Here is a 12,470-nt window from a genome sequence, read left to right as displayed (position 1 = left end):
TACGTACAACTCTGTATATTTTATGTAGCTTTCCAGAACATCTGTTATGAACAATTAACACTGTTCACGAAACACATTTTCGTAAATTTCAAGTAAAAAGATATGTATTTAATAAATAAAAATTTTGTAGTTTGAATCCACCATTTGTAATTCGTGATGACAACATTGAGTTCCCCCACTCTCATTCAACTCTGTTCATCCCACATAAAGTTACTATAATTTTATTTATTAAATACATATTTTTTTAGTTCAAATTTGGGAAAATGTGTTTCTTAAACAATGTTGATTGTTTATTACAGATGTTCTAAAAGCTACATAAAATATACAGAGTTCTACGTAGTGTTATCTGAAATATTCAGGTTAGAATTTTGAAAAAATTGTTTCTCAAAAACTGAGTTCGACCGCACAAAAAAAAACTTCAGATTCGACATCGAAAATAGGGGGTAAACAAAATTTTGTGAAAATTGAACTAATCAACTGCTCTGATTTCCCATTGTAATCTGAAAATGCCAAGCTAAAGAATTCGCCTATAGTTAATTAATTAAGCGGGATGTAATTTGAATTTTTTTTTAGGTACATTAATTTATACAAAATATGTTCCGCTGAAAGATCAGAAGGTTCATACAGACTTAGTTCGATTTCGTTAATTTATAACGTAAATTTTTTATATAGACTACACGCTTTAGATTTATTCCTTGTTTCAGTCTGTTAACATCCTGTATATTAAGTATGTCAAGGTCGACCGGTATACTACCTGGCAGCGCAACGCGCGAAAGAGGAGTGGGGAAAAGGGCGGGCTTTCACGCGGCGGTTGTAGTCAGTCGATCTCAAGCTCTTTGAGCTAGTAGATCTTTCACTGTACGCTTAATGTTCATTGTGAACTCAAAAATCAATTATCGATCGATCGATGCCGTTTCGCTGTTCGGACTGTGTACTTGTTACTTGCTGTGTTACGTATAAACAGTTATTGTTCCAAATTAGTGCTGACAACTACTTAGGCCCAGTTTTACAATGTACAGTTAACTTTCAAATTAAGTAATTGTAACTTTTTGGTTAACTAATAATTAAAATTGTTTGGGTTTTTCAATGTTCATTTCATATGAGATTAGTTAATCACAAGTTTAATATTTTATTGTTCTATTGGCCACCCTGCGTCTTCTCATTATATATAATTTTGATTACATTTGAACTAAAATGTCAATCAAAAGGAGACATAACCTTAATAAAATGTGAAATTCTCAAGTGCTGTTCTACTATACATGTTTTGTGAGTGCCGTTTTGGTGATAAAAAGTTAATGAATATATGAAAACATGGATAAAAAAAAAGCTCTTACTTCCACGTATAGATTATAATGTATTAAAAAAATAGGGAAACCAAATTCAAACGGAATTAAATATATGTAATATAATAATAATGAATCCTAATGTGTTAATTTTTTCAGAAAAAGGTGCAAAATCCTTTGTAGCTAAAAACTATAAATCAAAAAGTGAAAAACTTATTGAAGCAAAACTTGATTTTATTAATTTACAAAAAGAAAAATTCATGGAAGAACACCAAATGGCCCTTCTCGAGAAAAAAGATAAAATTGCAGAGATAAAGTTAAAACTTTTGAATTAGCAGACAAACAAGGCAATTAATTTTAAGTTGTATAGAAAATATATTTTGTGTTATCTGGGCTTCTCGGAATTGAAATAAAAAGTATATATTGAAAAAGTATTTATTACATTTATGTATTAACTCTAATAATTTTTGGTTTCCTCATTACTTCTTCGTTGCTAGAATACGCATTTACCTCATAGTCCATTTTAGAAAAAAATGTTATGAACTAGTTATATGTAGCTTTAATTATTGTTAAGGGTTATACAAAATACTTTTTTAGGTTAGAATTTGTTAATCGAAAGTTAAACCTACCTTCATCCAGCAATTAAGATAATTGATAATTTAATATAAAAATCAGGTTAATTAATGAATGTAAAACACCTTATTTCCTCTAATTTACAGTTAATCCTTAATCTCCACTTAATTAAACATTGTAAAACCGGGCCTTAGTGTTTTATTTAAACTCCTGTCACTCTGGATTCGACGTCAAAATTATTGTTACTTTTGTTCTCTTCTCGTCCTAAACACTTACAACCCACATCCTATTCCTCAACCCGAAAGGTAGGTGCACTATCAGTTATTTCAGTAATTTAAAGATGAATGAATAAAGTTTGTAAAGGTGGATTCGGTCGTTTATAGCCAAACCATAATCAAGTAGCCGATTAAACGTTCGTACATCGCACACCACATACTTATAGGATAGAAGTATGTGTCGCACACACCATAGATTTGACAGTATACTGTCAAATCGGCGATGGCACACAAACAGTTTAAAAATCTAGAAGGCATTCAAAATCTGCAAATGGCACTACTGATTAATTATTATTATTGATCGATTGGTAAATCGTAGTCTGCTTACAAGTTATATTCACAATTTTAAGAGATCTAAAATTTTCGCAGTTTTATAGATGGACCTATGGCATTATTATTCTTCAATTATAATCTAGTCTGTGATTGGTAAATTTCATCATTCATATTTAGGTATTTTCGACAACTTCAGATTCTTAAATTAAAGCAGAAATTAATTAATTTAAATTTTGAGCCAGCATACAAAAATAAATTTATTTCTTGGGATACCTACTATATATTTGAGATAAATAATCCCTACTAATCTTCTGTAAAGTAGTTAAAAAAAAACAATTGGATCATCGTAATTTGTTAACAGTTTTCTACCCTTTTCTGTTTTTCTACACCGATTTTTTAGGGAAGAATCTATATAAATTCAATGATTCCTATCGTCGGCTAAAAGTCGTCTGGACTCTTCGATAATGATCAAATGTGGTAGGTATTTTTGGTGAACTATACCACATCTAACATCGTTAGCTTGAGTTTTCTTGTGTTAGGAGTTAAAGTTAGCCACTTGACAGATCTCTCAACAATACTTTTGGTTTGGGTTTAGGTGTCTAAATCTCAATAGGTAATCACCAAGTATACCTCAAGTTCTTGTTTAAATTAAATAGTTTTGTGAAATGTACAGACAGTCAGACAAACCGACAAACTAATGTGAGATATATAACCTGGCTAGTCAAAGGTAGAGATATCAAAGTCAACCAACCTAAACATTGCTGGTTTGGCAAACTTGACCAAACCGAGTAAATATCATTTCTACCGAAAATGCCAAACCACTACTAGTGGTTACAGTCCGTAACTCCCGTTGTTTTTCAACGAATCTTGACGATTTTTTTTTTTAACAAAGCTTTCCGAATACGTACTAATATACAGGGTCTCTCATAATTAGCTGCCAACCCTGAACAGGCCGATTCTATGATCAAAACTAAGTAAAAAAGTTCATATGGCCCTTGGTACTTTGCATGTGTAACTTTTTCATCTTTGACTTTTTAACAAATTGGACAGCAAATTCCGTTTTCCCGAACTGTTTTACGTTAAAAAGGTACTCTTGTTTCAAATCGTTATCTTTAACGGTTTCTGAGAAAATCGCTCTTGAATTAATCCCACTTTGGTCAATTTCATAGTAATTTAAACAAAANTATTCATGGTTCTACTAAGAAATGAATTTATAGATGTTTGCAAAAAATTTGCAAATCTAGCCCAGGTATATTGACAGGTAATTACCTCGCCTTAAATTAATTTATAAATTAATAAATAAAACACAAAAGCAATTTGTGCTTTGACTGCTGCTGTACTGTGTAAAAAGAGAATTTAAAAAAGTAATGCGATAGTTCTTTCTTATATTGGAATTTAATTAGAAAATATACGCGACAGAGAGTGTGATACGGGATACAATATATGAAACGGGAATGAGTGAGGAAGTACATATTGTACTTGTACATCCGCACTGAATACGATTCCCTGATGCGGATCTTTTGATGCGGATCTTTATGTTGATACATTTCGCATCATGCGGATCATTAAAAAGATCCGTATTGCCCATCTCTACTTACTATAGACGTACTCTTAATCATAACAAACTTTTCTTGAATAATATCCTGTTGCGTATTCGCTTACATGAAATTATCTTTGATGCGCATGCTCAGTAACATTGATATAATTTTAATTTATTAATTAATATAAAGGTCAATTATTGTTCTATAAATTTAAATATATGAATTCTATAATTATTTTATTTTGTCACTTGGGGTTTGAAACTTCTTAAATATTTCTAATATTGTCAGAATATCGCGATATTTCGTGTTTTTTTTTCACTTTCTTTACTGTCAAATATCAGCTTTCGAAAACTGCAGCATTATTATTGCAAAAAGCGATGGATGTTGACAAAATTTATGGAAAAGACGGTCGATCCAATGACCAACATGTGCGCCAAAGGCCGATTCAATTGCCGTGAAATTGCTGCTCCAGGTATTTGTTAATTAATCTAGTTCGCTTTTTTTGCAATTAATTGTTTAATTACTAAACGAGACGTTAATTTTAGAAGTTAATATCGTAGATATAGGTTCTAATTGATCCAAAGAAACGTATCGAAAAAGAAAAATTTCAAAAAATTGAAATTAAATAACCCTTTACAGCTAACAAAGTAGGATGTGCAAAACGGCGTTATAAACAAATGCCCCAGGGTCAGGCAAAAACCGCTCGGGAATTCGCTCTTTTTGCATTAAATAGAAATTTTAATTAAAAAAAGAGGTATCGCCTACGCCTCTTTGTTCCCAAAATAACTTTTTTTTATGTTAATTGTGAATTAACTATTGGATGTATCGGACCGGGATTTTAGAGACAATTAAGACAATTATTTCCAAAAAGTTTTACTTTGATAGTTCATGTAATAAAAGCGCTAACAGCTGTAAAAGTTAACGTTAATGAAAGGTCTGCACTAGGGAGTAGGAGCGCCAGGCCCGCGCACGCGCGTGAACACCCGCCGCCCTCATCGCGCGCGATATTTTTCAACCGAATTTGAAATGTTCATGTCGAAAAAATGGTGAAAAAATAAAAAATCAAATTTTTCTCACTTTTATTAATATATTTATTTTACAATTAAGTACAATCAAAAATAAAGATCTCTGTTTTAATCACAAATCAACACGGCTTTCATATTTGATAATATAAATTTTGGTCAAAAGAGCAAAATAAGTTTTCTCCCATTTTTTTCTTGCCTCCAAGCAATTATATGAACATAAACTTAACTTCTGAAGAAAAACTAAACTGAATTAAAATAAATATCAAAGCAAACAAATCCTGTTAGGTGTTTAAAATTTACCAAAGTGTAGAAAGTAAAAATTCCTAAGTATTCTTTGTATAATTATCTAAATACATAGAAAAGATCTATGATTAGTTTTGTATAAAATATTTTTAGGAATAAGTCAAAAACTTTTACTCATAATATAGTAAAAAAATGACAATCCTATAAAATAAACGAGGCTACAGTGCGGATTAGAATTAAATATTGTCGATTATAAAATCTTTTTTATATTGTGGCATTTTCGGTTACTTTTCGACTGCACCAAAAATAGTACATTCATTGAAGCTTTTCACCTCCGAATTCTTTGAAACTGAACCGATCGACTTGAAATTTGGCAGATAGTTAGAGAAAAGGTCAATGAACATTAGTGACATAGCGCCGATTGACGTTTCCACCCTGTTGGGGGTTGACACCCCTTCTCGGGGGTGGAAATTTTTTTTAAAAAATAACGCTGGAAATCGATAGATAATCAAATTTTAAGCAAAAAATATTCCAAGAATTTTTTCGAGAAATCGATAATTTTTTAGTTATCACGATTGAAAATTTGGGATTTTGAGTGAAAAAAAAAACACTTTTTCAAAGTATTTTTCGCGAATAACTCTAAATAATAAAACTACGAATTTTATTAAAAAAAAGTGTAATGAACAAAAATGTAGCTTATAAATAAACAAAGAAAATCGTTTTTTAAAAAGTGTTGTACGTCCTATACGAAATATGGTTAGTGGAAGGGGACTTGTTTTGGGGGGAATACTCGAATTGATGTATTCAACGTCAAATAACGGAAAAAGGATTAATTTTGTATATAACACTCCTGCAGTTTTTTGTAGCACTCAAAAAGACCTTCAAAATGAGCAAAATTGAAGGAGTTATCGTCAAAAACAGATGGGTTTGCTCCTATTTTTTAAGGAAAAATAAGCAGTAAACGCTGTACCATTTCCATCAGAATTAAAATTAATCGTAGATCCTTTACAATTAGTTTTATTTTAGTGTTTTTCATACGATCCTGAAGTTAGACCGGTTTAGAATGCGTATTTTTTTAATAATGTACGGTAAAAGTTGAAAACGTATTTTTCATTATTCAAAAAAAATTGCCTTATTTATATAATAACTCTGAAACTATGAAAGATACGTAAAAAATGATAGACAACAAAAATGTAGCTTTTTTTTCAACAAATATTTTGCTTTTTTTATTCCTATAGCATAAAAAATAAAGGAGATATCGCCGCTTGAAGTATCCATTTTAGTGAAAAAACGACCTGTCTCGAGCCCTTCGATCCTTTCCCTTTAAAAAACGAAGGACTTAAAAGGTTTTATATGCAAACGATCTTACAGCTCTTGAAATTATCTTTAAAATGCTTTTTTGTAGGATACTATAGCTTCAAAATTAACCGAGTTATGGTAAAAAAACCAATGACATTTTTTCGGAGCAAAATAGGCTTTCTCATTTTTATATATTATATATTATATTATACAAATAAAATAAGTAAAAAAATTTAGTGTGATTATTTATATGCAGCGTAGCAATTTTTTTATGATTGATTATATTTAAAAATCGATTATAATAAAAATATTTTACATTAATATTGGTAAAAGGGTAGTTTATAAGAGTTGAAAATGGCAAAAGTAAAATATTCTTTCATAAACAATATAAGGGAATTTTTATTTTAAATTATTGCACAATTATAGCATTCCAAGATTTAAAACGTAATTTTTTATCATTTTTTTAGCACAGGGGTGATTTATAAGGGTTGAAAAGTGTTATGAGATACAAATTCTTTCATAAGCAATGAGGGAATTTTTATTTTAAATAATTGCACCGTTAAAGCATTCCAAGCTTTTAAAAAGTAATTTTTTATCATTTTTGTCAATACAGGGGTGGTTTTTAGGGGTTGAAAGGGAAAAATTCTTTTATTAGCTATAAGGTAACTTTTATTTTAAATAATTGCAGGATTTAATCATTCCAAATCTTTAAAAACTAATTTTTTATCATTATTTTTTGCATAGGGGTAGTTTTTAAGGGTTAAATAAAGGGCCGAAAAGATCAAATATATCATAAAACATGTTCGAGAACATGGAACATTATTTAATCTTTGTGCTTCAACAAGATTTTTATCAATAAAATGCTTAAAACTTAATTTTTTCAATTTTTTTCACTTAGGGGTAGTTTTTACCCCTAAAAAACAAAAAGCGTCACTAGGGCTTATGTCACTTTTGAACTTGAGCCTAAGATGAGCCTTATTCTAAATTTTCATGCAAATCCATGCTGTTTCAAAGAATTCGTAGGTTACAGCTGATTTTCAACTTCAATGCCTATACTGAAAGGGATTAGTCAAACAAAAGGAGTTTAAAATTAAAAAGAATGCTTTTATAATTTTAATCAAAATACAGTCTTATACCGCAAAAAATACAAGCCCAAACGTGTAAAGATGTAAAAATTTGGAAGTTAAGATACAGTTTACGACGTAAACCGTAAAAAATTCCTAATCAGAAGTTCCACACCCACACCGCTTGCGCCCGTCAATAAACTATCAGTCGGATATATAAAAAAAACCTATTCGCTCTCGACCAAAAACTCCTCGAACAACTTAACCAGGCTCTCGATGCCCTCCAGGTAATTCCTATCTATATCACAATTCTCGGCCGGGAACACGTGCGCGAAGTCGATCATCTTCGCCGTGGCCCAGCACTCGGATTTCTGTTCGGAGCAGAGCTGCTCCAGCATGTACGCGTAGTTCTGCTTCTTGTGCTGCACGTCCTTGTCGTAGTTGTTCTGGAAGGAATGCGTGCGTCTTAAGGTGTGGATGGACTTCTGCCACGTGTTGTTGTTGTTGACGACGCATGGCACTTCTAGGTTGACTAGCTTGTTGGGTGATGTGGGCGACCGCAGGATCGGACCCTCCTTCGTTAGTTGGCCGCTGAACCTGGAAAGCCGTCAAAATTACATCCCAAATTATAATTTTTAACCAAATAAGCAAGTTATAATCCGTTTTTTAAATTGTATTTAAACTCTTGTCTACGTCGCTACTGGGCAGCAACCAAACTCGGTTGTATGCGCTTGTTGTTACGTTTTTAAATCATGTGTATGAAACTAATTGACTGGCAGAGAGTAAAACTGCAATGGAAAATAATTTTGTCTAGGAAAGTTAAGACATAAAAAGAGATTTTACATAATATCTCTAAAAAATCAAGGCTAACATGATTAGTTTTCCAGATATTTGAAAAAATAACGGAATTATGGAAATCCGTTTTTGTTTCATTTCAGGACAAAAAGAAGAACACTTTCTCAGGCAACTTTTTGCCCTCTATCGCATGGCATAATCAATTTTTATATGTAACGTTTCGTCTCTCCAGGACCATCATCAACTTTATTTTTTTAAATACGTCCCTGGAAATTTTATTACATTTTTTGCAAGCCTTAATGACCCCCAATACTGTACTGCCTCAGCCCGAAACAGATTCAGACGTTTTGTCTCGAAAAATTAATCTTTGTAAAAACCTGTATATGATTTTTCGCAGTTTTTTAATAAAAACTGCCCAATATCTCAATGAAGATGCATTTTTTCGAAAAAAAGTTTCAAAGAATAGTCATTTAAAATTTTTCCTAAAAAATTGTTGCTATGAAATATTTCGATTTACTAAATAGTTTTCCCGTATATTTTTTTAAATGCAATCCAAGTAATTGATGATACTGAGGATAATATTGATGATCCAGCAGATAATAATAATAATAATAATAATAATAATAATAATTTATTCGTAGAAAATACAGATAAAAAGTAAATCAATATTAAAAGCTATACGAATAAACAATACTTGATAAGTTTACACTTGTTTCAAGAACATAAAGTAAAATATGAACATACATCACAAAATGCCTATCACAGAAAAACATCAAACATGTATATAATAAAACAAAAACAGGAAAAAAATAAATACATAATTATACAGAGAGAAGAAAAGTATGTATGTATATATTTACGGAATCAGTCAATTCGGATAAATTGTATTAATAAAAATATTTACTTATTGTTTCCCGAGGAGTTTCTAATATGTACATTTTAACTTTCCACTTGAATGCATACATTGATAGATTGCTTACTTTCAAAGAATCAGGTACAATGTTATATAGTTTAGGTGCTAAATATAGTAGTGATCTTTGGCCCAAATTTTTTTGCATAAAGGGAGATAAGAACTTTTGTTTTCTTCTAGTTTCTAATTATGAGACATTTCATGCTTATTATTAGTATAATGATACCTACAAACACAGTTGTAGTAATAAAGTTGTCTTACATCGAAGACTTTAGCTTCAAGGTACAACTCATTACTAGGGTAAATTAATTCTTTTTGTAACATCATCTTTAAAAATCTTTTTTGTATAATTGTGAGAGGTTCAATGTGACTACTAACCGCTGAACCCCAAGATAGTACAGCGTAATTTATATGACTCTGTATTAAAGCATGATAGACCATTTTTAGATGAAAATAATAAAGTTAGATCTGATTATGAAAATAAGTTATTGAAATTGAACCTGATGTTTTTATTTATGGAAGATGATATATATTATATATTATTATAAAATCTCAAGAGGATAACGAAGATAACGAAGAAGACGAATACTGCGACAGCGATGAAGCAGTTTTACATAAGAAACCCAGATATGGAAGTCCATAGAAAATAGTTAAAAATAATAAATGAAAAAGTTGTTTTTTAATTATAAATAAATTAAAAAATATATCCTATTTTCCTGGACTAACATATTATTTTAAAGTCACTATACCTTTTTATGTCAATACTGACGAAACGCCAAACATTGAAAAAGTTTTTAGTATTTATAAAATATCAACTAATATTCGTACGTGTAACTATAGGGAAAATTAATTTATATTTAAAATTAGTATTGCTAATGTTTTATAAATACACATAACAAATTTAAATGCTGATCTGACAGATTTGAAACAATTTTTAAAATCATTTTTGTTACCATTGTTTAGCACTGCGTTTAGTTTGTTACCTAGTTTAGGTGAACTTCATAATATCAATGCACCTGATGAGATATGACAACAAGGAGCTAGGCAGACAAAAAACAAGTAGTCTGTAGGTTCTATTATTTACTGATGGCTTGATGTGTTTGTGTATCTTCATTGTATGTATACGATTAATCATATGTGCAAGAAAAAAACAAGATGGGATTCTGCAACAATGTATGCCATAGCTTCCAAATGGGTATAAGCTTTTGTGAATTTTATTTATACAAATTTTAATTTTAAAAAGATTTAGAAAAAAAATGTAAATAGCATAAAAAAATGATTTAAAGATCTCCATATTTTGTAAATTTATAAATGGTTTTAAAAATGTGAAATACAAAAGATGCACGACTTTTTATGAAGTTTTCGAAAATGATAGTAGAAAAACAAATGAAGTCCAAACAAAGTGAACACCCTGTATATTTTTTCATATTTGGATAGAACGGTGAACGGTCCATATCGATCACAGTCGTATAGGGTTTGTTGGGTTCATCTCTAACAATAAGCGAGATATTAAATGTTATATATTCATAGAAAATGTGCCACATTTGACCCAGCTATGCACAGCGTCCTCAAAATTTTGCGGCCACTACAGTAACCTTCAAAGGTTGAAAACTTTTTTTTTTTCAAACAGAACCCCAAGAATTTTATTAGTCAGGACTATGTAGAATTAAATTCCGCGTCCATTGATATAGACTAGAGGTTTCCTATACTTATATTCAACGGTTTCGAAGATAATCGCGATTATTTATAAAAGAGGAACTTTAACAAAAATGTTTTATATCCGAAACTTTAATTAATCAAATTAAAGACAATAAAATACACGTATAACTTCAAAGGAAATATTTGGGGAGAACTTTACTCAACTAACGAATGCAAATATCAAGATAAGAAAGCTCTTGACATGGACTAATCTATGTTTCATAGACAACTACATATTAGGCGAATTACTAATCCGCGTTGTTCCAGATGAAATCTTGATGAAGCATGGATACTTATGGATTTGTCTGATAACAATTACGTCGTCAGCTAATACCCCAACGATGTCAGAAAATTACTCACGGATTAGTAATACGCCAAACCTGTAGTTGTTTATGAAACACCTCTGACTTTCAGAAACAAATATAAGTTTGAATTCCCGTTTTGAAAACAGATTTTGTTTTGTTTTCGAGAGTCACAAAATTGACCATTGTATTACAAAAACTTTCACGTAAAACCATGTTAAACTTAAAATTTAAAAAAATGTAGTAAAATGAAGAGGTGATGTATTTGTCCATTCTCATTTTGCCAAATTAATTTTGACCATTTATTTTTTACTTGCCTTAAAGCCCTGTTGTCATATCCCATCAGGTGGATTAATATTATACAGGGTGTTAGAAGTTTGACTGCCTTAATTTTAACAGACGATAGAATTTATTAAAATAAACAAAAAAAAACCTTATCTGACATATATGGGTCCTAAACTCAACCATTTCCGAGAAAAAAAATTATCAAAATCTCCTACTTGATGTACAAAGGTTCGATTAATTAAGGAATATTGACATAACTGTGTGCATAGAATACCATAAAATACAACTTTTTTAACTTCTGTATGCTTAATTTAAAAAATAATAATTAAAAGAATAATCATTTTTTTATATCTTAGAACCCTGTTGTACGAAAATCACTAAATTTGGTACACAGGGATTTTATGACACGTGGAATCTGATGGAGCTACGTTTTTTGGCGGGGAACCTCCTTAAGACAATTTTTCGTGGGCCCCCTTGTCTTTGAAGCCAAAAAAATTTGGTCGCATATTTAAATTTCTTAAAAATTATCAGTCCACTAGAAAGCCATTAAATTTAGAAACTTTTTGTCTCTTTATACTTTTTCGTAAAACGCAATGTTTTCGTGAAAAATGTCAAAATGTGATCGAATGCATATATTCATTCATATATCGTGATTCGCCATTTTCCTCAAAAACCTTGCGTTTTACGAAACAAATATCAAGAAGCAAAAAATTTTTCTGGTTCCAAAGACAAAGGGGCCCACGAAAAAGTGTTTTAAGGGGGTTTCTCGCCAAAAACGTAGCACTGTGAGATTCCACATCTCATAAAACCCCTGTATACCAAATTTAGTGTTTCTCGTACAACATGGTTTTAAGATATAAAAAAGACTTCTTAGGGGCAGATTTCAGGGGGCTGTAATTCCGAA

General features: G+C 30.7%; 1 protein-coding gene across 3 annotated transcripts in view; it reads right to left on the bottom strand.

Annotated features, from left to right (window-relative positions):
* Positions 1-7,595: 7,595 nt before the first annotated feature.
* LOC108903974 (inositol polyphosphate multikinase) overlaps positions 7,596-12,470 on the bottom strand; it is a 32,417-nt gene continuing 27,542 nt past the window's right edge. For all 3 annotated transcript variants that reach the window (XM_018706332.1, XM_018706334.1, XM_018706333.2), the window contains one exon: positions 7,596-8,173. In XM_018706332.1, coding sequence (XP_018561848.1) covers positions 7,804-8,173 — 370 coding nt within the window. In that variant the 3' untranslated portion in view covers positions 7,596-7,803. The remainder of the gene's footprint in view (positions 8,174-12,470) is intronic.

Source organism: Anoplophora glabripennis, unplaced genomic scaffold, assembly GCF_000390285.2.
Source record: "Anoplophora glabripennis isolate ALB-LARVAE unplaced genomic scaffold, Agla_2.0 scaffold170, whole genome shotgun sequence".
Classification (NCBI taxonomy): domain Eukaryota; kingdom Metazoa; phylum Arthropoda; class Insecta; order Coleoptera; family Cerambycidae; genus Anoplophora; species Anoplophora glabripennis.
Note: the sequence above shows the minus strand (reverse complement) of the source record. Positions and strands in the feature narration are given on the sequence as shown.